The sequence below is a fragment of the Cygnus atratus genome, chromosome 17, assembly GCF_013377495.2.
Source record: "Cygnus atratus isolate AKBS03 ecotype Queensland, Australia chromosome 17, CAtr_DNAZoo_HiC_assembly, whole genome shotgun sequence".
NCBI lineage: Eukaryota > Metazoa > Chordata > Aves > Anseriformes > Anatidae > Cygnus > Cygnus atratus.
In genome coordinates this window covers 4,011,877-4,038,634 of record NC_066378.1, presented here as the reverse complement: position 1 = coordinate 4,038,634, position 26,758 = coordinate 4,011,877, and the positions used below count along the sequence as shown (strand labels likewise).

Sequence of the window (26,758 nt, the reverse complement as noted above, 5' to 3'; positions counted from 1 at the left end):
ATGAGTCAGCCAGCTTCCTGTGGGAGGGACTGCCGGAGGCCCGCTGCTTTGAATGCTGTAATAAATTAGCACTGAAGATAACTCAGAGGACAAAGTGTGCCTGGAGGACACGCAATGCTAAGCAGTGCACCTAGGGTGGCTCTTGTTCTCTGTATGCAAATGCTGCTCCCGGAAGAGTGGGAGATGAGACAGCTCTGCGCAGGGGCTCCCGGGGCTGGTGTCTGTCAGTGGGCTCAGAGTGGGGAGCTGAATGCAGGGCTTGCTGGCAGCTGCTCGGCTCCTGGTTGTTGAGAAGGAATGGAGTAGTACCAGCAGGCTCTTCTAGTTCTGCGGAGATGCTGCACATGACCTTGACTGAAGTATTTGTTACACGTATTTGCAACTGGAGGCAGGAAGGCTTATAGCTTAAATCAAGTCCATGCCCCTACAGCAGAGCTGAGGGGAACTGTTGCATTAATTTCTGAGGAGCACAGCTTGGGGCCGGTGTATTGTAGTGGGGTTTGGGACACTCAGTTTAGAAAAGCCCTCAAAAACCTCACACCACCGATGTGTGAGACCCCAGTTTCTGAAGTCTTGCCTTGATGTAGCAGGGGGAACTAGAGCTGTCTGAATGTGGGATGGCCTGGTTTACATTGATAAATTCAGTTATCTGCTCTGCCAGGTAACTTCTAATGCATTTCTAATGCTTAGTTTCCATGAATAGGTTATTTTTTCCCTGACAAAAGCCATATTTTATCACAGTAGAGCATTTTGGCTCTCTTACCTTGGATGTGGGTTTTTAATCCAGAGTTTTTGAGCTTAATGTGACTTTTCTACTCAAGCTAAAGGACAAAAAAAAATTTATTCCAGTAAACTTCTGGTGAGCCATAAGTGTGGGTCAGGTGATAGTATAACGAAATATAAAATGCATGATTAGTTTGGAAGTAGTTGATGAACTGGAAGCATAAATACTTCAGTCATTAAAACCTCCTGGAATAAAATGGACACTTATGATGGCTGAGGCAAAGAGAAGTGCAATATATAGTGCTGCTCTCGAGAGGCTTTGCTGTCTTCGCTGGTAGCCAGAAGTCATGATAGCAAATCTCCATTCTTGAATTTTACTTTTTATGAAATTGTTTTAGTCTACGACTTTTTAAACCCGGAGGTGTTTAAACTCGCATATCCGTGCCTGGAAGCAAGACAATAATTAAGCTTCTTGCAGTCTCTTACTCTGGCTTTAAATGCTCTGACATCTCCTTTATTTCAAAGAAAATGAACTGAGTTTTATTGAGGATATCTAATATATGATGGCAGTAATACAATGGCAGAGGGCATCCCCACCAGCTTTTGAAATTTCTACCTTTATAACCTGCTAAGCTTAGGACCTACTCTTTGTGGATTTAGTAGTAACGTGCAAACTAAAAGCTCTCCAATGTGTTTAGACCTGATGCTCAAACTTGCATTTGCAGACATGTCTGACTGCGTCGAAATACTGGTGTCCATTCCCATTCCTGTGAAATTGGTGGATGCCAAAAAAATAAAAATACAAAATTCAAGTAGTTGGCTTAAAACCCGTTAACTTCTATTAGGAAGCCTTGAGACAGGAAGAAAGCATTTTCTGAAACATAGATGTGTATTTAAACTTTATGATAGATTGACCTGGGAGATGTTTTATTAGCTTTTGAATTCCTGTCATATCTGACTCCCAATAACTTCCATCAGTCTGTTTCTGAAAAGCAGTACTCAATGTGTTTGCTCACTTCTTTGACAACTTGTCCAATTTATTTCAAAACCCAGAGGAAGGAGTGTTAAGAAGTCTTTTTTGTTTGGCTTAACTAAGGCAAGATATAAGTTACTCTGTGCAGAAGGCCTATTTATCATAACTGATGCAGTAAAACTTGTAGCTGATTTCTGTAGAAAAATAAGGACACCCACAAACTATAATGAATATTGGCTAGGATGGAAGCTTCAGCTACAAACTATTAGTTTCAATAAAGCTTTCCCTTCACTAGGGGATGTTTTAATCACTGCTAGGTACGGTAGGGTCATAAATGAAAGGAGAGGGACAAAAAAAAAAAAAAGCAAGTCTGTCACAGTATCAAAAAAAAATCACAAAAAACACACAGAACAGCCACATGCCAATATGTCACAATTGCAATGCTTAAATAAAACGGTCCAAATCTACTTTCTTGAAGCTAGTTCTGGAGCTGTTAGGTAAGGTTTTACTTAAGAAATATTTCTTGATCAGCTAGTATTTGATCTGTCACTCTAAACACAACTGAATTGGGCTGGATACCTGCAGACAAAAAGCATCTGAAGATACCATTTAACTTGGCAATACTTTTTTCCTGTACTTCAGCAGCCTTCAGCTATTTCTGAGTTGTTCTCCCTTGCTGGCAGCATAAAAAGATCTCTTTAGAGTGTAAGGTCTTTGGAGCAGACTTCTAACGCAAGGCAGACCTTGATTTTGGTGATCACTGACAAAAGATAATTACAATGTGTTAGTAATAACATCTGAGCACTCTGATCTGCTGAAGTAAAATGCAGATCTACACTTTGTGCATTACCATATGTAATAAGTACATGCACACTTGTCTCTCTCCTCTCAACCCAGCTTTGCTCTGTTTCCACTAACATGGAAACAGCTTATGACTCAGTGCAGCAGATGCTTGAACACAGAAGTACTTGTTTACCTTTTTGTGCAGTGCCACAGATGTAAGTGCTGAGGGGATTAGGTCTTTGTTATAGCTCCTCAGGGCAAGGACTTAGCCTTCGGAGCACCTTGATAGCAATATGTAGTAGTGACTTCTAGCATGAGCTAAAAATGCTAAATTAAGCCCCAGCAGGTGTGTATTCCAAGTCTAGGATGAAAGTTTTCTGGATAGCACCCGTAACCCTGCTTTTGGGAATCTGCTGAGTATTTCTGTAAGCGGCCAGATCTTCTCTCACATGTCAGCCTGGTGGGTGAGGTGCTCCCCTGAAGGCATTCCATGGGTGCTGCTATGGCCAGAGCCTCTCTACAATGTGGGAGTCCAAAAACAAGAACATGGATCTCTTCTTGGAGCCTTGTCCTCCCACAATCTAGTTTTTAAAAAATTTTTGCATGGGTTTCTTTAAATAACAGCTTTTGGCAAACTCACTGGCATTTTGGTACTTTAAGTCCTACAGAAAGCTGTGCTTGGTGGAGAAAAAAAAAGGCAAGTAGATGCAGAGAGCAAACTTAGCTGAAAAACAAGGCGGGTGCAGCACATGCTGCAGGACGGCATATAAAATACACTATGCTCTGCCAAATCATATGCATGCAGGGGAATGCATTATGAGTGACTGGAAAGAGCCCCTCTCTGAGCGAGTTCCAGGCTTTGCTGCATCTGTGAATATCATTTAAGAAGTAAAGCACGGAGGGACCTGTGTGGGAAAGCCAGCTCAGTCCCAAATCCTTCATGTATTCAGTTATCTTTTCTGATGGAAGAGAGGTGAAATGCTGTCAGAAGAGAAAAAGCCACTGTAGCAACATCACAACAGCTGTGTTATTGTAACTGTGTGTGAGCTGGAGTCCACTGAAAATACTGTAGACAAAGGCTCTGTGTTTGGCTGTGGGCCTCCGATTTGGCACACATACTCTACTTAGACTTGTACCTATCGCCAAAGTTTATCAAATGTAGGTCAGGCTTCATTGAATCAAAAGTCCTTTCCCCAGAAGTCTGAGCTGCTGCTGAGAGAAATCACTCCCACTGGGGTTTTTAGTACTGAGGTTTCTGATTTCTGACAACAGACCCCGTGCAGCAGCAGTGAGCCTGGGCTGGGGCGTGCAGTGGGTGCCAGGTGGACGTAGGGACCAGGGTGGACCCACAGCCTGGGTTTCCATGCAGCTGAGCTGTGAGGCTGCTGATGGTGAGCTGGGGAGATCTGTAGGCATGGCACAAGGCCTTAGATTGGAAATGCTGCGAGAATTAGCAGCCTGTCCTATGTGTCTGATACTGAAAGGATGCTTTCTCCTGCTGGCTGAAGTTTTGATGGCTGAGGCTTTGCCTCTGCAAAGCAGTAGCATCCTTGGCACTGCTGGCATGAGCAGAGCAAGGGGAGTGCTCTCCCTGCCTTCACAGCCCCTGCCTTTCACCCTTGCTGATGTGGTTCAGAGGGGTGGAGTGGGAAAAGACCTATGGGTGTCTTGTGGGAAATGGGGGAATGCTGTTGTTTTTGGCTCTGGTGCTTTTAAACATACATCAGGGCTGCTGAGAGCATTATATATGCCATATATGTGCTTTCTGGCCCTAAACAGGTAACAGGAGACCAGCTAAATTGCACCACGTAAAATGCAACAAAACTGGCATGGCAGTGGCTGTTCTTTACCTTCAAAGTCTCCCTGACAGGTTGCTGGGAGTGGGCTTCATTTTGAAAGTCCTGTTTGAGTGTGCTCATACTTTCCGTGGCTGCTTTGATTTCCAGTTATGTTCTTTAACGGCTCTGTCCTCAAAGGACAGTGGGGGCTGCCTTGTGGGAGCGCATGCTGATTATCCCACACTTGAGTGCAGGCTTGTCTACCGCTCCTGTTTTTACACTACTACAGCAGGGTTTAAAAATGGGATCTGTCCTAGCACCGCTGCGTCTAGATGATTAACTCGCTCTTCCTCTTGCTGTTAGAAAGCAAGAATAATGTGATCAGTGTCAGAAGATCACGGTATTCAGCTCCCAGCAGTTTCTACTCTGCTGCTGCAGCTGGATTTCTTTGTGCAGAAGCCTGTGGTAGCAATAGTAAATCTACTGAGTGCCTGCTGTGTTTGGGAGTGTCTAAAATGGTGTTGCTTAAAATTTCTGCCAGAGCAGAGAGGTATGCAGGTTAGTCAGAAAGACTTAATCCTCCCTGTGCTAAAAACCACCTGCTTTAGGCCACTGACCCTCTTCCCCGTTTCTCATGATGAGATGTGCACTGGAGGTGGCAGATGGCTGGGAAGCAAACAGGTCCACAGAGCATGCGAGGAAATCATGTTGCATCATTGCTAACGAGCTTCTGCCAAGCCTTAGATTTGCTTCTGCCTGCCACTACCCTTCCTACACCAGCTTCCCTATCACCCCTTGCCTTGGCTGTTTTGTGACCTGCCTCCTGAATCCTGGAGCCCTTCCCCAGCTCTCCAGCTGATCTCTCTAATAGAAAGCCACCACAACCTATTGCATCAACACAGCACTGTGCCAGAGACTTGTATATTTAATTACAGAAATTCTCTGATTTCGGCTGCAGTGTATCTGGTTTTGATTTTGCTGCTGAGGATGATGTTTCCTCTTTTAGCTTCCTTTCCTTGGCTCTGCTCAAAGTTTTTTTTTTTTTTTTTTGTCCTGTTGAATTAGAGCTGATGCTGCCAAGTCGGGACATTATAAAGACTCAAATGGACTGAAGAAGAAAAAAGTAGTTTAAACATGTCACTTGTGCACCACGGGCTGTTTGTCATTGCTTGGACATCTCAGCCCCTAGGGCTTACTTATAATGCGGTGCTGCCCGGCTTCCTGAGCCGGGATACTCTGCTCTTCCTATCTGGGGTTGGGGCTCATCATGGCATTAGCCACGTGCATGGCAAAAGCCTGCTGTGACTGTACAGGCAGGCCAGAGGGGGATCTTGGAGACAAACAACTTCCTCACTAGGCCCAAATGTGGTATATTACCCAGAGAAATGCTCTTCACTTGCAGAAAGCGATGGTGGTGAGGTTGTACCTCTGGTGTGATGCTTTAGTCACGACATCTTCTTGAGGAGTGGGGGCATAAGGTACAGGCCATAGCTGCTTGCTGGGGCAGGAAGTCTTGATGCAACGGGTGTCAGTAGGCACATGGATTTCAAACGTTGACCTGAATCCAGGTTAGTTTTCAGAAATGAATAGGTTAAAAAAGTGTAGCATAAGTTTAAGCTCTTGTGGGGATTTGGAATTTCCCAGTGTGATCCCCACTGGCATCCAGGGACAAAGGAGATAAAGATATTAGAGCCCAAGTTTTCAGCACAAGCCTTCTCTTAAGCACTGATTCAAAATACAGCTTTACTTGTCAAGCTGAGAGACACCAAGTATATCCACGCGTCTCAAACTTATTTGTCTGGAGGACAAGACAAATACTACCACTTAAAAAGCCCCATATTAGTTTTCATCCTTACTCAGGTTTACTGAAAGGTTCTTGGATTTAATATTATTTACGGTAACACTTTAACATTGCCAGGAAAGAAGCGGGTTTGGCCAGGTCTCTTCATAGAGCAGGAATTTACACGAGGGTTATAAGGCTCATTGGGGCTAATCCCTGCTAGCATTATACATCATCTGACAGTTGCCAGGGAGACAAGAATAATCTCAGTGAGACAAGATATGTGAGAAGGGTATTTATGGACATTTGCCTAACGATGCTGGTGGAATGCACCAAAAAGCGATTATTTGTGTGCCTTTGAAGTGTCGCCTCTTCTGTGGTAAATCTGGGAGGTGTGCAGCTGCAGAAGCTTCAAATCTCCCTGTGATATTAAAGCAGCACCACTTGGCCCTGAGGTTTCCAACTTACCCAACAGCGGAGGCTTCACCTGCTGTCACACAAAGGGGTGAACAAGGCTGTTGTGGCGCTGAGATGGCTGCCCATCTGTCTGCGCTCTGCAGCATCAGCAGCCTGGAGGTATAAGCAAGCCGTTGCGGTCTGCGGTGCTGACACAGCCTTAATGAAAACCGTCCCCTTCACGTGCTTGAAATACTAGCAGGTGCCTCATGCAAATGTCTTGTTTGCTGAGTGATGCGAGGGGAAGGAAGAGAGGAAGGGGGGTGTATGTGTATGTATAGGCATAGACGTGTGTGTACTCTGGCAATGGCTTTCCAGCATAAGCAGCTGTTTTCTCCTTCTCTGTCCCTAGGATGAGCCTAGTTGCACAGAGGCCAGCTGGCTCTGGGTGGGTGTTAATGGCATGTTTGATGGTACGTGGGTCTGAGCAGGCATTTTGGTCAGACTAGGCCATTTGCCCTGGCCTGGGGTGGCTTATTAGATCTGCTTAGGGAGATTAAGGGAAGCAGGAGAGCTAATATCTTCACTCACACAAGCTCACGCTGCTAGAAAAGGCTTCTGCATTGACTGCCTCACACAGCAAAGTATTTTGTCAGCCATGTGCTCCCTGGCCATGAGAAGGGGCAGTGACTGATGGAGGTGGCCAACACTTGGGACCTGGAGCACTAAAGCTGCATGGTCTGGCCCTGTCCCACTCTGGGCAAATCTTCCCCCTCCTGTGAGGCAAGGCAGTGACCTGTAATGAAGGGATAAGGGTTGCCTGTCTCCTTCCTTCACAACGTGGCTTTTTTAGTCTGATACTTTCTTTTGATGGAGAAATATGGAGGATGGGGAGTGGGGAGGAAAGGAAATTCCCAAGTTTTCAAAGTCTTGATGCAAACGATTTCTTTGGAAGGAAGGAGCCACTGAGAGGCAGCCCTCAGCTGATGGCCTGTGTCTCGTGGTGCCAGAGTTAATCTCAGTAAGTAGCTCTGAGCTGCTGGGTCAGATAATGCCTGGAATGGAGGAGGCCTCTTTAAATGAAGTAAATCAGTCTGCTAATCCTCTGTAGGTGGGTTTTGAGGAGTTCTTTTAGATTGTAACCACTGACTTGCACAATCTCAGATGTTTCTGCAGTGGCACCTGGCTTTTCCTTCAAGGGGTTCCAAGTAGTAAAAGCAGATGCTCAGCGTGTCTATTCCAGTCAGTCAAGAAAATAGCTTGTGAGCAATGCTTCTGCTTAACTCCAGCCCTGCTTTTATGTGGAACCATTCTCTATTTGCTTTCTTTGGGGTCTCTGTCCAGCATGGACTCTGTGTAAAGGTTGGGTGCTGGCTGTGAGGCCTCAAGGTGCCTGTGTTTACTCAGCTTTAAAAGCATCAGGGACATGCAGTTGCCTCTGGCAGGAAAAAATGATGCTCTCAAGTGTGCATCCTCCTCCTCCACCTTTCTCTGGGGTGAGCTCATTCCTCCATGCCACAAAAATAAGTCAGATGAGCCTGAGCAGGTTAAATAGCAGCTTTTTGGTCTGTCTTGCCTTGACTGAGGTGAGTATGGGGCAGCTCAGTGTGGTCTCTTATGGTGGAGACTAGAGCATCCATGGCCCCAGTGCTTCAGGGACAGAAAGGCCCCAGGAAGAGGAGGTACCACTGCAATCATCAGTTTTGTGAGCGCTTGCCTTGAGCATTTAAAGCTTTGAATATTTACTAGTTATTGAAGTCTGGTCCCTTGTGCTAAGGTGGAGAGGGAAATAAAGAAGCACAACATTTAGGAAGAACTTGTGCACAATGTGAAATACGACATTCAGTAAAACCTAGGGAAATAAATCTCTCTGGATTAGAGACAAGAACTACAGAAATCATTTGAGTTAGCAAATCTCTGTGTGTCTTCATAGCCGATCAATGGATGTTATTTGGAAAAATATCGTTCAGAGGAGATTGTAGATTTTGCCAAAGTATCATTTCACACTTTCTCATTTGGCTTCACAGAAACATAAATCTGCTGGAAAGTGCAACTCCCCCAATACCTGAGTTTGTGTTCAAGAAAATGTTGGAATCTACCTCTGAATCTTTCCCAATTTGCATTTGTTTTGACCCCTCTATTTATTGCTTTATGCTTGTGTGGAGGGAAAATGCACATCTGTTCCAAAGTCTTAGAGCTCAGTTACTGCTTGTGAGTATTTGTTTGGGCTTCTCTGCCTTTTTCCTTCAATATTCAGAAACAGCAGGAACACCTGAACTCATGAAAGTTTTCTCTAAAAAAAAAAAAAAAAAAAGATAGGGAAACCTCAGATAAAAAAGATAGAGAAACCTCAGATAAAAGATAGAGAAGGCCTCTTTCAGACTCAATTTTGCCTAGTTCTTTTCATACCAAGGCAAAAACTGGCCAGCCCTGTGTGATGGTGACTACATGGCCACTTCCCAAAAGTCTCCTTTGATGGGTGACCTTGTAACATCTCTGAGAACTCTGTTCTGCTCAGCTAACTTAGATGTTTTCCTTAATGCCTACACTAATTCTTATCCTACAGCTTATGTGCACTGCCCCATATGTAAGGGGATATGGAGAATAAAGCCTAAATTATAAGTAATTGTCTGCACCAATACCTTTTTCTTGGAGTGGTGTACTTCATTATGGGATTTACTTTCCCAATTTCCTAATCTTACACATTAAATAATAAAAAATTCATCTGCATTCTGTAAGATGAAGACAGCTCAAACTCTTGTGCCAGCTGCTTGCCAATGGAAATGGTGAAGAAAATTTCCTTTGTTAGGGTCTTTTTCCTAGGCTTACCATGACAACTGCTGCCTAGCCTCAGTGCATCAGTTTTCTGGTGTCACAAAAAGATCTATGCAAAGCACCTGCTAATCAAGTAAAGTAACAAAGGAAAACTCTAAGTACTTCTCAAAGGCGCCCTTCTGTTGAAACCTGTTTACTTGGTCCTGAAGCACTTGACCCGACAAAAGCTAATGGCTCTGTGCATCTCTTCTGTAAGTGTAGTCCCTTTCCTCTAACAAGTCCTGTGGCTGGCACTTGCCCCATGGCCCTGGTGTGAGCAACAAATCTGCTGGTCTCCAGTTGAGTTGGAAAAGACTTCAGTTTTCCTTGCTCTGAGCTTGTGGGCAACCAACTGCAATGGTGCTTTGTTAACAAATAACCATGAACAACTTATGCTAAGTAGTTGCCAATGAAATAGCTTTCCAAAAGAACATCTCCATTATACAAAACGGTGCCAAGTCTGGAAGTGGATTCAGGAACAGACTTTGAGGGATGTAGAGAGCAAGGGAGTAGCAAGGATAAATTTTCCCTCTCAATGTACTGGAAGTGGAAGCCAGGCTAACCCCAAAGGAATCAAGCAATAGCATGGTTTCACGTCAGCTCAAGGAACAAGACTAGAGACAACGACCAGCCTAAGGACAGCGATAATTTGTTTGAACTCATTTTTGAGATGTATCCAGGAGGAGAGACTGAGGTGGGGGAACAACAGAAGGGGGAAGCAATGAGGACAAAACAACAGATCTTTTAGGTCAGATAAAATGCAGAGTGAAACCAGTAAATAGTATTTAAAGGACAAATTCAGGTGAGCTGGATGCCTTACGTGCCCGCTTATTCCCAAATACGCAGCAGTTCCTGTGATAGCTCTATATTTATTACCCATCTGCATTGCTGTACTAATCTTGGTAGAATAATATCCCATCTGAACCTATCCAAGTAATTTTTGCTTTTAAAAAGGCTCTATACATGCTTCAACATTAAAGCCTTCCAGGAAAGAGTAATTAGGAGATGATGAGAACCATTAATGGGAATGTTCCCACATGCTTCTGATCTTGGCAGTCCCCACTCAGACACTTTCCTGCCTGAAAGAAAGCTGGTGCAAATCTCTGCAGCCACAGAACTGAGCCTCTATAGGAAGCCACCTAATAAAATTGTTTGGCCAACCTGTACCTCTTCAAAATGAAATTATTGCCTGATCTACTTATGGGCCACCTCTTATCCCTGTTCCCCTGCAATGCAAGTTGCTTAGTTTTTGTCCTGGTCTGCCAGTTACTACTGGTTGTACTCTCACCTCTGGGCAGCTTCTTGCTCCCAGAGATGGGATTTCCCATCTCCACGGGTGGTACTGGCAAGTACAAGCCTTCTCTGTTGCATTGGGGCATCCATCAGAAGTCAGCAGGAGTCTCACTGATCCCATATCTGCTTAAAATAAACTGGATTTTGCTAAATGCAGCTCTAAACAAAACGTTGATTAAGCTCTAGGCTGTTTTTGCAAGGGGCCTCTATGATTTCATGGATAATCAGAGCACCTAATACAGCCTGCAAAAACCCCTCAGTGTAGAAGAGACTTCCCTCTTGGGCTATTGTCTACTAAACTGCACTTAGAAAAAGCAATCACACTTAAACAGAAAAGGATTTTAAAGACTTCATTATAAGGTGTGCAAAGTTTATAACCCAGAATGGCACTTTAAAGATCAGATGTTTTTAATTGTTTTTCTTATGTGCAGATTTGCAAAGCCTTGAGTTGTGTTTAGCTCTGGTTCTAGCTAGTAATGCAGTGGCTGGATGCAAACACCTTCTGTGTCCTACTTTCTAGAATCTCCTGGAGGAAGTGTTTACAGCAAGTGTGAATAAGCAGAAATTCCTACAAAATCTTTTCTGCCCACGTTTCCTTACCTCTGAGCTACTGCATAATAAAGCAGTTCCTCTAAGCATCAAGACCTGGACACAAACAGAATAGCCACTTGACATTTTTAGTGCTGCGTAAGAGGGGAGGAAGGGATTCATTCAGATTTTTATTTCCTCATCACATATCATGTTCAATTTCAGTCTCATGTTGGATTCCTGCTAGCAGAATCACTAAGCTGTGAAGGTCTGAAAATCTTTCAAGGCAAAAAGCCTTGCAGAAACTCCTGAGATCTGCTCCAAAGCTACTTGCTAGAGATGAAGGCATGGCTGTGAGCTGAAGTGCAAGGAAGAACTGCGTATAGCTGATTACCAGGTGCTTAACAGTCATGTGTGTTCTCCTAGATGGTGCTCTGCACCCTCGTTACAGCTGATCTGCTGCCTGGTGGTGGGGACAGGATGTCTGGGCTTTGGGGATGTCTCCTGGGGACATTTCCTGCTGCTCCACCCTGCACCACAAGCCTCCAAGGCTGTGAGATGAGCTGTAAGCGGTGCAGAGGTGAAGTGGTTGTGACAAATAACCCCTTCTGTTGCACTGTGCCCCCCGAGCTGGACCTGCAGGGAGGGTGCCCAGGATGGTGCCCAGCTGTGGCACAGCCACCCTTGCACAGGTTGGTTCACCTGCTCACACGGGCTCTTCTTACCAAGACAAGAAAACGTTTGCCCCAGCAGCTCAAAAACTGCCCTGTGGGTGGCGTGAACAAAGGGCTGCCATGGCCCGGGAGATCTCCAGGGTGAATTCTTTTGGAAAAATCACAGTGAACAGGGGAGGCAGCGGGGCGGGGGGTGAAGTGGTGGATGCCTGGGATATGTCCCGGCAGTGAGCCGAGCCCACAACCCCCACCGCCCGCCTGCCTCAGACGTCACAACTGCGTCTCCTTGCGTGTCCGCCGACTGTCCCCGCATCACAAGCAGTAGGATCACGCCCGGTTGCCATGGCAACATCATGATGTGGTGTACCGTCACCAAGCAACTGCCGAGGGGTCCCCAGGGATGGCGGGGTGCCTGTCCTGCTGTCCTAGGAGGGATGAGGTCCCATCCAGCCCCATGGATGCTCTCTTTTTACTCCATGAACAGGGATTTGTGTAGTTCTGCTGCCTTCATAGTAGCCATTTTTCACCTTGATAGTAATTTGTAACCCTTTCCTTCAGGAGGGTTTTGCACTGTGGTTCAGTAGCAGTCTGTGCCCCTGTTTTACTCTGCATGCAGCTTTCTGACTATTCCCCCAGTGCTCACTAGTTCTTTAGCCAAAGGACACAAGGGAAGGATCTTGCCTAAAATGGGTAGGTGCAAAGCCTCTGAGCAACCCCTCTGGGGGGGGCTATTCCCCCTTTGCTGGCGTGAATTCTTTGGTGTTTGTTGCATTTATGCCTTGGTGTCTGGATGGCCCTGTTCCGGTTGGTTCCCAGAGCTCTAGGTGCCTCGAAATGGGGTTAATGGGTGCTGCAGGGTTGGTCAGGCTGCCACCGGGGGGTTGAGCCTTTCTTTCTGCCTGTCTTCCTTCCTCCAGATGGATTGGTGAGCGAGCACTACTGAGCAGTGACCTCAGGATGTGTCTTCATTACCTTCTAGGGCACTGAATCATCTCGTTGTAGGACTTTGCAGGTGAGAAAATGCAGCTGCAGTCACGTCCTATATTTACAGCTTTAGCATAGAAAGCCTCAGCACTCCAGCCCTGATGTGGCATGAAGCTGAATTATTAACAAGTGCTTTCTGCTAGGGGAGAAGTAGCTGGGACGAGGAAGCCTTTCCTGCCTGCACAGGAATCACTATTCAGCGGGCGACTGGGGATCTGGTTACGTAGTGCTGGGATCTGCTGGTGCTTCAGAGGGGCAGGGAGCTGGAGGGTGCCTGGTGTGGTTAACAGGATGTTTGATAACTTTGGTGTCTGGCTCTGGCTTGTGCTGAGATCTGCTTCCCACTCACCCTGCCACGTGTAGGATAAGTGTGCCTTGTGCCAGGCACAGAGCTGTGCTGGAAGGGGTGTCTGCCTGCCCCAGGGCATGGGCAGCCCTGTTTAGGCTGCTGTGAGGGAACAGGTACTTCAGCCCCTTCAACAGAAAGGGATTCTGCCTTCTCTTGCGCAGTCGCCCTGCCATGTTGAATTTACATGGCTCAGAGGTGATGCTGATCAAGGTTTGCTCTGCAGGACTCTACAAAATCCCTCTGAGTAGTTCCAGTGAATGCTTTCAGGTGGGAAAAAAAAAAACACACAAAACACAACAACAAAGAATTCAGTGGAGTGACTTATATGCACCTTGAAGTGTGGGGCTAGTCAAAGCAACTCTTCTCAAGCTTTGGTCAGCTCGGGATGCTTTTCTGTTTAAAAAATAAAGTCCCAGAAGCGGTGTTTAAGTTGAGCCTGACTTACTCGCCTCTGTGCTAAGCATGGACTTTCTCAATACACCGTGCTGGGTTACTGCAGACAACTCAATAAACAACCGTAAGGAGGCTTGTATTAAGCACCTGTACAGATGAAATAAGGAATTAAAGGCAAGCTAACTTGTAGTGTAATGGCTACAGATCTCTGGCACGGAAAAAGCAGTGAATCTTGCCCAGCACGCTTGTTCTAGTAACTTCTTTTTCAGTGATTAGTCTGGATTTCTTAAATCCAACATTGTTCCTATGTTGATAGACTCAATAAACAACGTTCAGAAAAAGCTCTTCAAATCAATAACTGACAGAAGAGCCATCTTTTTTCTTCTAGGCATGTTGTTGACCACCAAAGGATGTATTTAAAACACAATTGATTTGGAAAGGAGAATATAATAGAGTTGTTTCATTCTTGAATTAAAATGTTTCTTTCAAATCAAAGTCTGCCTGTGCTGTGAAGCTGTGCTGCGTATTACAGCACCGAGCTGGAAACAGATCTCCTTCACTTGCAGTATTACTGAAAGGAAGGTTTGGGGTTAGCAAATCCAGCCTCCTTTGGAGACTTGTGGGTTGGCCTATCATCATCTTGCTGTACCAGAGGGACTGACTGAAACACCTCATTCTTTGTAGCAGCGCACTGGCACTAGATGCTGAGCGAATATATGAACTTGGTGATTGAGGGTCCCTCAGAGGGACGCCGTGGTGGCTGAGTGTTCCTCTCTAAACACAAAGAGCTATTTCAGCAGTGCAAGATGACACGCTTCTTCCTGCTGCTGCAAAAGACATTTTAATTGCAAAAAAAAAAAAAACCACCCTACCTGAGCCTGACATTGTGATATTACCTCCTTATGCGTTGTGCACCATAGCAGAAACCCAACTGAACTGGAAGGATACATCCTCACCCAAGCTCCATGCAGCAAACAGCTACAGGAGCCCAGGGTTGGTAGCAGGAAGTGTGTGGGAAAGCCATCTGGTGAAGCCACTTAGAAACAGTGTGAAAGTCTTTTTTCATTCACTTCCTGACAAAGTAGTAATATGTTGCATCATTATAGGCAAAGGGCTGCTTGTTAATGTTGTATTCGTTGCTCCTAGAAGCCCAAAGGTGGGGACAGGACTTGCTGTGGCAGAGCTGCTGGGAGCACACACAAGAGGAGATCTTTGCCTATGCAGCTCCACCCCCATAATTTTTGAACTTAAAAGGATAGAAAGTGTAGGAAATTCTTTTTTTTTTTAAATGAGGAACTGAAACAGATGGGAGAGACTGAAGGAGCTGGAAACAAAACACAATTCCAAGCCATGACTTTCTCAGCACAACTGTGCTTTGCCTCCTGTACTTGGAGTGTTTATGGTGAGCAGTGTGTACCTTGGTGTATGTGCTCTGCAGCTCTCCTCTGTAAAATCAGTGTTCGGCTTGGTACGGATGCGCTACTGAGAATTCCTACATGCTTTGCTGTGCTGTGGCAGGGGGAGGGGAATCAAATCAACATGCAGAACAGGCTTTAATCATCACTTAGAAAACTAAAAAAAAAAAAAGGTTACTGTGGAGATCTTAAACTTGATCTTCAGCATCTGAGTCATGTCTTTCACTGAACTCCCAGCTGATCCCACCTCACTGCCATGCAGTTTAATGCTGCTGTAACTGGGCAGTGTTTCTGCTCTGCTAGAAACAGAGAACCACGCTGAAGGCTGTATTTCAAGAGGAGGCAAAGTTCCTTATAACCTACTTACTATTATTAGATATGTAAAGTTCTCCTATATGATCATCTCATCTGAAGACCTCAAGTCATTTTATAGCCCTTATTTTAGCCTTGTGGCAACTCTAAGGCAAGACAGTTATCGCCATTTTTAGAGACTGGAACAGACTTAAAATCCCTATCCTTGAGTTTTCCTTACCAGTCAGTGCCAGAATCGAGGATGGAATTTTCAGTCCCACAACTGAATTGCAAGGCAGAGCTTTCTGGGTCCCTTTGCTACCCTTGTGTGGGTGTGTGGGAACGCATGCTTGATCGGTTAGCATTTGTGCCAGGTTCAGACTAGGGAAAAAAGTGTGGGGTTGGCCCTTCATCTCTGGGGAAGGTACTTTTTTTTTTTTTTTAAAAAAAAAAAAAGACCACAGGCTTAATTAGATAGCAAAAGAGTATTGCAGCAGGAAGGAGGAGGATGAAGGAGATGGTGGATGCTGCCTTGCTTTGAGGTAAAAGGGGCTGAAGCTTGGGAACTCCCAAAGAAGCAAGCAAAACCATGTGGGCTAGTAGGTCGTGAGGCTGAGCCCATCGTTTGACACGTAGATCCTCATGCCAAGGGAATGCCTTCCCCTGGAGAGATGCTCATGTTTTGTGAAACTGGGCCATGAGCTGTTAATTGCTAAACTACAGAAATTCAATTTTAAAGAGGTAGTATCTATCTCATGTAGAATGTCTCATACCAGAGAGTAACGTTTCTCTGTCCTCCTGTGAGTGAAGCCTCTACTAGGGTTTTCAGTGGTGGATAAGGGTAGAGTTGAGGCTTTTGTTGCCTTATCACAGGCTTCTCTTAACCCTTTCCTCCCAAACAACCCACTGAGATGCAAAATGCAGAACCAGGAATGCAGAGAGGATAACAGCAACACTTCCAAGTTCACAGAAGCCGAAATAGCGCTTCTTTGCAGGGTTTGTCTTCTGCCAGTGCTCAGTTCATGATCCTGAGCAAGACTCCAGGCTATGGTAACATGGCGATAGGCAAGTGTCCACACAGCTGTACGTCCTTTTATTTATTGAAAGTCTAAGTAGTAGCAGGAGCCAGAGCTGTGTGGATGGCCAGGGTCTAAGCACTACTGCTGCCTCAAGCATTACATATGTAACATCTTCAGAACAAGAGACTAGACAAGTATGATGGAATTGCACCATGGAGCAGCAAATGTGGATAACAAGCACCCAGTAATCAAGTGCTAATGTAATGCTGAGATTTTTAACAGCCTCAACCAAAGCCCTGGCTGAACAACAACAGACCATTCCCAACTTGGCTTCAGTTTGCTCAGACTCTTACAGCTCTAGGAAAACTATTTATGCTCCAGCTATATCCACTGCTGTGCCTGAGTTACTGGCAATTCTTAGCCAGGTGACAGACTCAGTGAGCACTGATCTTGGCTGAGGAGCCTCAGCAAGTGTAAGCTGCTACCTGTATCCCTCTGCCTTACCTGTGCTTTGTGGAACAACTGTCCCCTACTCAGTGCTGGGAGCAGGGTGGGACTGGAGCAGCAAGGGCAGCACCTAGAAGCAGCTTTGGGATGCAGTAATTCTGCAGTGAATGGATTAAGATTATTTCTGGCAGCAATAGGGAGCTAAGGGAACAAAAGCTATGCTTTGCCACTGCATGCTGGAAGACCTAACTTGGTGGCTCCTTTGCAGAGAGGCTCTCTGAGCAGCTGGGCTATGAGAGGTTCCTGCAGCAGGAGTGTCATGTGAGGATAATCCCATGCTGTTTAAAGCCCAAAGCAAGCTGTCTGGTTTTCCTCTTCTACCTTCTAGGCTGGTCTCTAGTTTATGCTTCCACTGGGACCATAAAATCTTACATTTCCTAGCCAATGATGGAAATCGTGCATACACAGAAAATCCCTGAGGGCCACCAAATCTGATGGGAGCCAAGTCCAGAGTACCAGATAAAAATGTAACATAACACAAGGCCTTGGCTTGAACCTCTTACCCATGTTGTACATGAGAGATTCTGTCCAGAGAAGAGGTGAAAGATCTCTCTAGCTACACTTGGGAGATAGTGCTTTAAAAGCCCTCATAAACTTAGCAGTTCTCTTGAGCTAAGGAAATATTTTTGTAAAAATCAGATCCCCAGACTAAGTGACTGTTTTTCAGAGGCTGACAAGAAAACCTACAGCAGACTGAGGGATGGTTTCCTCAAGTGCCAGTACAGAGCATTATACTGAAGACCTCTTACCTCCAGAGGCAGAGGAAAACTGCACTCAGGTTATGTAAAAGCAAGTGAACAGACCTGTGTGCTAGGCCCATTTCAGTCTTCTGGTCCTAGTGTTATAACTGAGCTCTTGACCTTCCCTTAAGAAACGTCTGTGTCAGCCCCCAAGTCTCACCCCTGACCAAATCTGGTCTGAAATATGCTCTCCTACCATTACATAGGCCTCTTCAGCATGAGTCTGTGGTGTGTCTTTGTTCTATGCAATTTGGGGAATATACAACTGGAGAGAAAATGCTTTCATCTGTTGCAGTAACTGTGTTCTCAAGCAGTAAAATCATGGTTTGTACCGACTGTCCAGCAGGGATTAAAAAAAAAAGATTCTTAATTCTAGAAGACAGGTCAGTTTCTGGGGGAGGAGGCAGCAACTGTTAAGTCTTTTGCTCTCAGAAAGAAACCCATGCTGGAAGCAGCCAGTCAATTAGGCTGATTTGTAGCAGCCTTACTATAAATCCTCTTTCATTCAGAGGCTAAGCTCTTTGCTGAAACATGCCATTCCAAGGAATTTCAGGAGGTTCTCACACATCTAAACATGGTGAAATTATTTGTAGTGACACACCATCTTGGAACAACCCAGTATGTTCAATTTAAAAACTTCATAAACAATGGATATTTAAAAAAAAGGGAGGCTAGCAAAGAGCCTCTCCTGTCACAGATGAGTCTTTTTCTTGTTTTACATTTGTTTAGCCTACTCATAAACTTAGAAATAGATTTGGTAAAGCACACTTGGATACGGTATCTATGCATTAAATGACCACTCAACTCCCAAAACATGAAACGCAACACTCCTTAAAGGTGTAAAATTCAGTTTAAAGGCAGCATGTTTTATAGACGCACTGGTGTAATCTGCGTAGATGCAGAACCATTTCTTCTCCCTAAGCAATCTTTCCCACTCACTTGTCAGAAAGGCTGCTTAGAGCCGAGCCACGAGCCCTTCCCGGGCCGGCTGGGTTCCTGCCCTCGCCATGCCGCGGTGACTCACCCTGCTGAGCTGGTCCAGGAGTCTTTGGTTCTGTTCGGAGAGTTCCTGGACAGCCCGTGTCTTCTCACGGTCAGCTTCACGCAGGTGAACCTGCTGCCTCTCTAGCTCATCCTGCAGCTGCTTCACATCGCTTTCCAGTTCAGACACCCTTCCTTCCCATTCTCCTTCCTTGTTCTCAAATCGCCTCCGCAGTTCGTGCTTCTCTTGTTCTAGGTGCTAGATAACAGGGGAGAGGGAAGAAGAGGTTAGGAAGGGAGGAAAGAAGTGAATGCTGCCTCCTTCCCCTCCTTCGTGCTTAGCACTGCCTCCTTTCCTGCAGGAAGGAGAATGGCATTGTCACACTCTGGTACCATGGAGGTGGCAGTCCCATCCCATGTCAGGACAGGTCACAGGCACTAAACTTGCTTCCCATTCCCAGCATGTGGCCTGTCCTTGGCCTCTGTAGATCAGTGCATTGAATTTTTAGTGAAACAACTGCCAAAAGGGTAAAGCAGGCTGCATGTCAATAAGTGGAAAATATAGGTCAGGCAGGCCAATTGATTTAGCAGAGCCTACGTTAACTCCAACGCAGTATTTCAATGGGCAGTGGCATAATTCTTCTAAAAATTGCCTTTATAGTCAAAATTACACAAACTGTATCTTTCCTGCTGACGAGGAACCTAGATGAGGCATCTTTCTTGTCATTGGGGTCTTACAAACAACACTTGAATCATCTATCCATTTGCTCCTTCTATTCCTGACCTAATTAGTTGCCTGGTGGTTTGATAGTCCACAGTAATTTTGTTGTTTGATGCAGTCCCCTCTGGGGTGGCGATGGATATAATGAAGTAGTTTCATTGCATGTGCTTATTCTGGGGTGCAGGTTTTTCAGGAACAACTCTCAGGTCTGGTGAGTTTAGGACTGGTTCCAATATGAGGGACAGCATGAAGCTGGTGGAACTTCTGGACGTTTTACAGGCTCAGTAAAATGAGGGCTTGACTGATACAGAGCTGCAAATCAGGTCAAAACAGATTTCTTGTGCCCATTTGAAAGAATCTCTGCTCTGAAAATCTGAGCTTGGATGGTGACTGAAGCCATGTTCATACTTGTTGAATGGTCACAGACTGGGACATGGCGGTGTCCTAAGATCAGCGGGGAAACTAGAAGAGCAGGAGCCCTCTCCTTGTCATTTGTTTTCTGTCCCCCAAAACAACCTATGGTTACTCTCCACCAGATTCATGAGCCTTTTAGGAATGTGCCTCAGCAAACAGAAACCCACTGGGCCCAGCACTGGCAGCACTCTCCCACTTTTCTGAGGTTATCATCCCCCAGTGAGCAATCCCCATGATGCTTATGTTAGGAGGGGAAAATAAAGCTGCTAGGAGGGAAGGAAAATTGCACTGCATTTATGTGAAGTGGCTTTTTATTGCCTGTTAGGCTGTGAGGTGGCTGTTTCCCCTGGGTACCTACTGCTGATGACACACAGCTTCCTGGCAGGGTCTCTGTCACCTTCCTGAGCAAGTCTGAATGTCAACGCTCTGCACTTCTCCAGCAGCCTCTGGCCTGTGCCATCACTGATCGTCCACCTCTTCTGCCCTGCAGAAGATGCCGTGTTCCTTGATCTTATCCCCAAAGCTTCTAGATCCCTTCCAGCACAGCAACACCCTGCTTGTGCCCTTCCAAATTCTTCCACAAATCCAGGACTTTCTGGAAAACCCTCAAATATGAGGGAAGGCTGATTTAAAAAAAAAAAAAAAAAAAAAACAAAAACTGGCCCAAAGCAAAAATGTTTCCCTGTGTTACCAGATGCTAAAGGAAAGAGTACTCCTTGCAAACACTTAGCAGTATTATAGTGTTATAATTATTTTTAATGCAATAGGTAGGCAGGAGATCCTAGCACCAGGCCTATGACAACTAAGTGTGGCTGGAGCAGCCACAATTTCGCTTTCAGCAGCACACAGAAATGCTGGGTTTTACAGCTCTGTCTCTTTCACTGCTAGGCAACGTTAAGAAAGATCCAGGGCCTTCTCTAAATGGAAGATGAAACTTCAGCCTGCTGAGGAGCAGCAGCACAGCTGAAGTTCCCTGGTGCACACAGACATACTCAAATGTGATTTAGAAGCCACTGGTAAGCCTTGCCAATCATTTAAAAACCACTTTAGTGCCTTACTGCAAGGGAAAATCCATGCTACGTATGGCTCCAATAAGCAGCCATCACACAGGCAGGAGCTGGAGGGAGGTGAGGAACAGCAAATTTATTCTTGCAGTTTATTCTCTCAGGATGGAGGGACTGGAAGGGGGAAGGGTGCAGCGGGGTGTGGAGAGGCTGTTGTGAAGAGGGAGGACCAACCAGCCCACACCTGCTGACCGATCCCTCCTGCCTCCTCCTCTCTCTGCAGCCGTCTCCCCTTGCCTGCCCTCACCCCAGCACCTGCACAGCTGCAGATCTGTATAGCTTTCTTTTTTTTTTGGCATGTAGTGATGACAGGGCAAACTGCTGTCCTCAGTAGGAGGGTTTCATGTTTTACAAGTGTCTCTCTGTCCACCAGCTGCTCACTGATTTCTGTGTGGAACTGTTTTCTAGAAGGTATTTAATTCCAAAAGCAGGTTTTCTTTGACTTGACTGATCTGGGCTGGTCCTTGTTTAACAAGCTGAGAGCAAAGAGGAGTTCCCAGCTGACAAAGAGGGTCTGCACTGAAAAATGCTTAGGTGGGGCAAGCTTCTCGGTATCAACAGAACAAGGCATTAACTGTTTTAGTCGCTTGCGGAGGATAAAACTGAGATTACATATCAGAATTTATTACAGGACTTCAACTCTGTTTAGAAACAAATTTGAATCCAGGGTCTGAAGTGAAAGCTGCCAGAGTAGGTCTATGGTAGGAGTGCTGCACTTCAGTAATACCTGCGGAATTAGAACCAATGTGGCTATGGGCAGCTATCTGTGTCCTGTGTGCACACTGCCACGGGGAACAAACCTAAGCACAGAGTAAAAAGAGATGTTTCTCACCAACAACGTGGTGACAACACTGCAAAGGCAGCGTCTTGAGGCAAAGCACCAGAAGCACAGGCCAGCACGTTGGCTGTTGGGAACTGGAGAGGCTTCACTGAGTTCTTGTAACCAACTCTAAGCTGCTGCCTGGGAGGAAATCTCTCCTAAGTGGTACTCCTACACCCCTACACCAGGTGCAATTGTCACCAAGGATTTCATCTGAGTTTTGCTTCTGGTTATCATGAGAAAGCTGTCAGTGTAAGGATGGAGGTAACACGTGGGGCCTTCCTCCCCCTTCCTCCAAAATTGAAAAGCTTATTGTGAAAATTTTAGTGGCAACAGGAGGAGGCCAACGTTTAATCTGCAGAAGTGAGTCTTATAAAGTTTGTGTTACAGAATATTAACATTTGAGGTTGTGTTTTGTGTGTGTGTGAAGTAGCACAGTTTGGATCTGCCAAACCCAGCAGAAAAAACCTGACCCGTAAGCAGATAGCTCCTATCAGATGCATAGCCTGAAAAACAGGAATCTGCTATTCAACTGGAAAGTTAGAGCTACAGTAGTGGGATGAAAAATGTAAACAACTGGCTGCATTCATCACCCCTTCATTCGCCTTCTAAATGGGCCCAGAAGAGTGGAGGGAACCATTTGGGGAATGTTAAAGTACTCCAAAGTCATAGTTCTTAGTTTTCCCCTCTCCTTTTCACCTTTACGTTTTGCAAACAGTGAGTGGTGTTCGAGTCTCCAGAACTCACTCACAGCAGCCCAGGAAGCGCCTGAAGTCGTGCATTTTTCTTTAACGGTAGGAAAGGTTTTACTCCAACTCGTCAGGGGAACCACGTCAGCACAATGCCACATACGTCTGTTCTTGCTTAAAGATCAGCCTGAAAACATTCACTCCAGCACATTTGAACACTCTGAGAAATTCTAATCTGATAAATACTGCTGCTAAATAACAATTTGAGCAAATGTCACCTTCGCTATTGTTTCTACCAGAATAGTAAATGCAGAGATTTCCCTGCAAAGAGGAAGAAACCAGCCAGTGTGAAGTCCTGAGTTCAATAATAGAGAGAAATTTCCCCTTTCGGGAAGATGATCTGAGAACAAAGGCCATACATTAATTTCACGAATCCTCTTGAACTTGAGAGATGAAAGTCCGTGAGGGATGAACACAGAAATATGCAGGGCTGTGCAGAAAGAATGGGTCTGGGGCTGTGACTTGAAATCTGAGTGTTAACCCAGTATTGTTCAAACTCTCTAGGATGGTGAGTGAGGCTTTTTCTTGTACACAGTATCAAGGATTAAAATTTCAAGAGTATCTCTGAAAAACTCTGAAAAAGGAGCAGGGTGATAGTTGTGCATAGTCGTGCAAGAGAGTTGTTCCAAAAGCAGCTGCCAGCACCAGTCTTTTTCTTTGTAACAGCTCCATTTCAACCTTAAAATCAATAAATGGCAGGAGCCCGGGGGTTGAGCTAAACATCTCCATACCTGTAGGTATTTTTTCAGAGCAACCAGCTAGCAGAGCCGTATCACCAGGGCTTTTCTCCTGCCCTGCCTAATGCCTCGGCTCCAGCAGGAGGCTGACACATGCCCAGCACCTTGCTGCTGCTGCACAGCCCCAACTTCGAGGCGGCTTCGGGGCCTGGGGCAAAGCGGCCGGGGCGCTGCAGGCCGGCGCGGCTGTGCTGTGCCTCTCCCCCAGGCCTCGGGGCTTTTGGGGGGTTATTTTTAATTCGTTCCCTTGCTTTTAGACCCCGTCACGACCAGAGGGAGCTCCGGCAGGGCTCGGGCGGGGAAAGGACCGCGGCGCGGGGCCTCACCTCCAGCTTGTCGGTCAGCTCCTTGTGCATCCTCTCGTACTGCCGGCTCATGTCCTGGTTGCGCTCCAGCAGCGCCTTGCCCAGCCGCGCCGCCAGCACCAGGTCCTTCTCCTTCTGCCGGATCAACGACAGCAGCTCGGGGTCCCGGGCGGCGGCGGCGGCGACAGCGACAGCAGCAGCGACGGGCGGCGGCTCCGGCGGTTCCCCGGCGGCGGCCAGCAGCGCCAGCTCCTCCTCCAGGGCCAGCTCCAAGCCGGCGGCCCCGGTCCTGCTCCCGGTCCCGGTGGTGCCGGCGGGCGGCTCCATGCCTCCGGCGCTGTCCGCCTCCGCCGGTGCTGAGCCGGCGGCGGGCAGGGGCAGGCACGGCGCCGACATGGCCCTGCGAGGCTCCCCCGCCGCCGCCGCCACCGCTCCGCTGCGCCCCCCGCGCCTGGCCCGCGGCTGCCGCTGCTGGGCGGGGAGCGCCGCCGCCGGCCCCCGCCTTCCCGGCTCCCCCCCCCAGCCCCCCAGCTCATCGGCCTTTTGGGGTGCCCTTGGGGGGTTGGGGAGGGAGCGGGGCTTCGGCACGGTGCCCAACTGGCTGCTTCTGGTGAGGGCACGGGGAGGAAAAGCCCCCCCGAGTAGGTACTGGGAAGGTCGAGCACAGCGCTCCCTGCCTGCTGCCTGCCGGGCTCTTTTGGTTCAGGGAGCAGCTCTCCAAGCCTTTCTACTCGGTAGTTCGCCCCTGGAGAGCTGACTACAGCTTCCAACAGCCACTGGGGCTTGCTTTCAATTTCAGATTGGTTTGGATGTTCCCCGAGAACATTTGCCTTCAAAGCGACCTCGGGGAATTTTGGGAGTCGTAGTCAGTTGTGCTCAGAGCACTTGCGGCTCCGGGAGGAGGCAGGATTGCCAGCTAACCGAGCTCCATGGAGTTGGTTCTTCAGTTCTGTTTTTGTTGACTTCATTTCTCCCCTCTGATCCAGGCACTGCTTACTGCCACAGGAGGGGAGGCTGAGGCAGAGCAAGGCAGGGTAAAAGTGTGCATCATTACATCTGCTTGGACTGTTTCCTCAGTTTCTCTTGGTGGTTTAATTTCAGGAGGGGCCCTGATTGATAGTGGTTGAACAGAATCGTTTGAAAAGAAAGCAGTGGTTTTGACTCCTGGAGGTTTGCTGAAAGAAATGGTTAATTTTTTCAGCTTTTACTTCTAGCCCCTACTTCCATGGGGCTTGTTCTCCCTCCACAGAGGGTTCACTTAAACCATGTTCATCTGCATGCAGCTGCCCAACGCATCAGTCCCAAGGATGTTTTTGGCTGGAACGGTTGAGGGCTGATGCAGTTTTCTAGCATGGCTGGTTCCTGCCTCGTGTCAGACCCAGGTCCCTGGAGAGCTGCAGATTATTCCTGACGGTTAGAGCAAGAATTGGGGGAATGCAAACTTCCCTCTGGCCATCTGCCACCAGGACCTAGCCCTCTGTGGGGGATGTGCCCCGACAGCCCAGCTAGCAGGACTTGTCTGTTCTTGGCTCTTGTCCTGGTGGCGGCAGTTAATGCCAGTAGTGCTTTTTGTCATGCGAGCACCTGCTGTCCAAAACCCAGGTGGAGACCCGCTACCTCGTGCCATGCTCATCCTGCTGGCACCCGTCTTGCAATGGTGACTGGTGGCTAATAAGGCCCCCGTGACCTGGAGGTGACTCCTCCTTTATCTCCCGGCAGTTCCCCAGGCACTGATTTTGTTAGAGCTTATGTCCTTGCGATCAAGTGGGGCCAACGTTGCTGGAAATGGGACTCGCCATAAGGTGAGATGAACAGTACTACAGCTTTTAAAGGAATCCCACTGCCCTGACACAGGAACCATACTGTCAGAGATTTGATCAGCACTATTTAAACAGAGGAGGGAGTTTAATGTTTAAACTGATTGTGAGCACCTTCTGCTGGATGTGCCTACTACAGCAAACCAAACCTGGTGTGATTAATGAAATCTATTGTGGCGTTAATTTTCATCTCTAAAGCTTCTATCAGTATATAAACCAAAAAGAGATTATATTGAGATGGTTTTAATCTCTCAGACAAAGCCTGAAACAAACCCTGTAGCTGCATCTGTTTGGATGGGGAGGGGAAAAAAAGCTATTGCCTGGATGGAGAAGATGTAAATCAGTGCTGTGTATTGCAGATGTGCCACCATCTTGGTCAGGCACCTACACAACCTTAATGCTCATTTGGGGCCTACTGACTGCAAAACATAGTGTTATCTACAGTAACCTTGGACTAAAGCTTTGCTCACAGCATGACCTGTTATTGACTTGCATTTCAAGAAAAAAATCCAGTGAATTTAATTATTGATTTGACTTTTTAGAAATACATTAATTACTTTTAAAACTTCACTAGTGTTTTATGTTATATACATTATCCCAATCAAATAGCCAAGAAAACAGTTAAGGATACAACAGTTTATTTACAGTTATACACTGGCATTAGCCATTTAGATTCTAAAATGCATTTCAGCTGAGAGCTGGGACAGCCTCTGTCCATAGACACCTGACACCTGTTTCAGCTTCTCTTCCCCCAGATAGGCTTGGTGTGTCCTTTAGAGAACCTCAGCCTAGAAAAAAAAAGATGAATGGGTTAAGGGAAATGAGTCAGAGGCAAGTTTTTCTTTTTTTTTTTTTTTTTTGCTGCACTGCTCATGCCTGGTGTGAGTCTTCCCCAGGTGGATGCTAAGAACTGAAAATAACGGGCAGGTCTTGTGGACATCTAGATCAAGTGTTTCAGGAGCTGAGGCTCTTGCAGTGTGAAGGTTCCTGTGTGTACAGCGTAAATTATCTTTCAGCATGGAAATCGCTACAGGGATGATGATAGTGCAGCCCCTTCTGAAACTGCAGGAAGGACAGACTGATTCAAGCATGCAGAGAACTGAGAGCAAGTGACTGATGCAAGTGAAGTCATCACCCCACAGGTACAGGATGTATGAAGGCCTTCCCTGTGGTATTAGGAAATAAGGCTGAAAATAAACATTGGTATAAGAGGGTAGTGTAAGATTGTGTTCTTCATTCTTTTCCTGCTCAGGCAAAAAACTTACAGGGCTGTAAAAGAAAAGCAAGTAGCAAAAAGTTAGCCTCTCCTGGACAGGGAGAAGGAACAGCACTGACTTTGTTTCTAAATAATTTTCCCTTCTTGCTTTTCCCCAACCCCTGATTACCCAATTCAGTAACCAAGCCAGGGGAATGATCGGAGAACTTAACTCAAGGAGCCACTCAGGGCAATCTGCCAGTGCAATTCTATCTGTTAAACAGGTTCCTAAAGGAGTGAGCTCCTGGAACAGACAATCCAGCTTAAGCCGCGGATATGGCAGTGAGTATTGTCCTCCCCAGAGGGTCAAGGAAAGGTGAACTGAAAGCTGTGCAGGCTCTTCAAGCCCAATGTCAAGTACATTGTTAAAACCAGTGCTTTGAAATTAATATTCTGCCTTCCAGGGATTTCACCCTTTGGTCTTTTTACAAAGGAAGTGTGGCAGAGGGTCTGGA

General features: G+C 46.5%; 1 protein-coding gene across 1 annotated transcript in view; it reads right to left on the bottom strand.

Moving 5' to 3' along the window:
• The window catches only part of BICDL1 (BICD family like cargo adaptor 1), a 48,350-nt gene extending 24,708 nt beyond the window's left edge, over positions 1-23,642 (bottom strand). Inside the window, exons 1-2 of the mRNA XM_035556913.2 lie at positions 23,253-23,642; positions 18,465-18,680 (exon numbers count right to left, since the gene is read on the bottom strand). Of these exons, the coding sequence (XP_035412806.1) occupies positions 18,465-18,680; positions 23,253-23,627 (591 nt within the window). The 5' untranslated portion in view covers positions 23,628-23,642. The remainder of the gene's footprint in view (positions 1-18,464; positions 18,681-23,252) is intronic.
• Between the last annotated feature and the right edge of the window lie 3,116 nt (positions 23,643-26,758).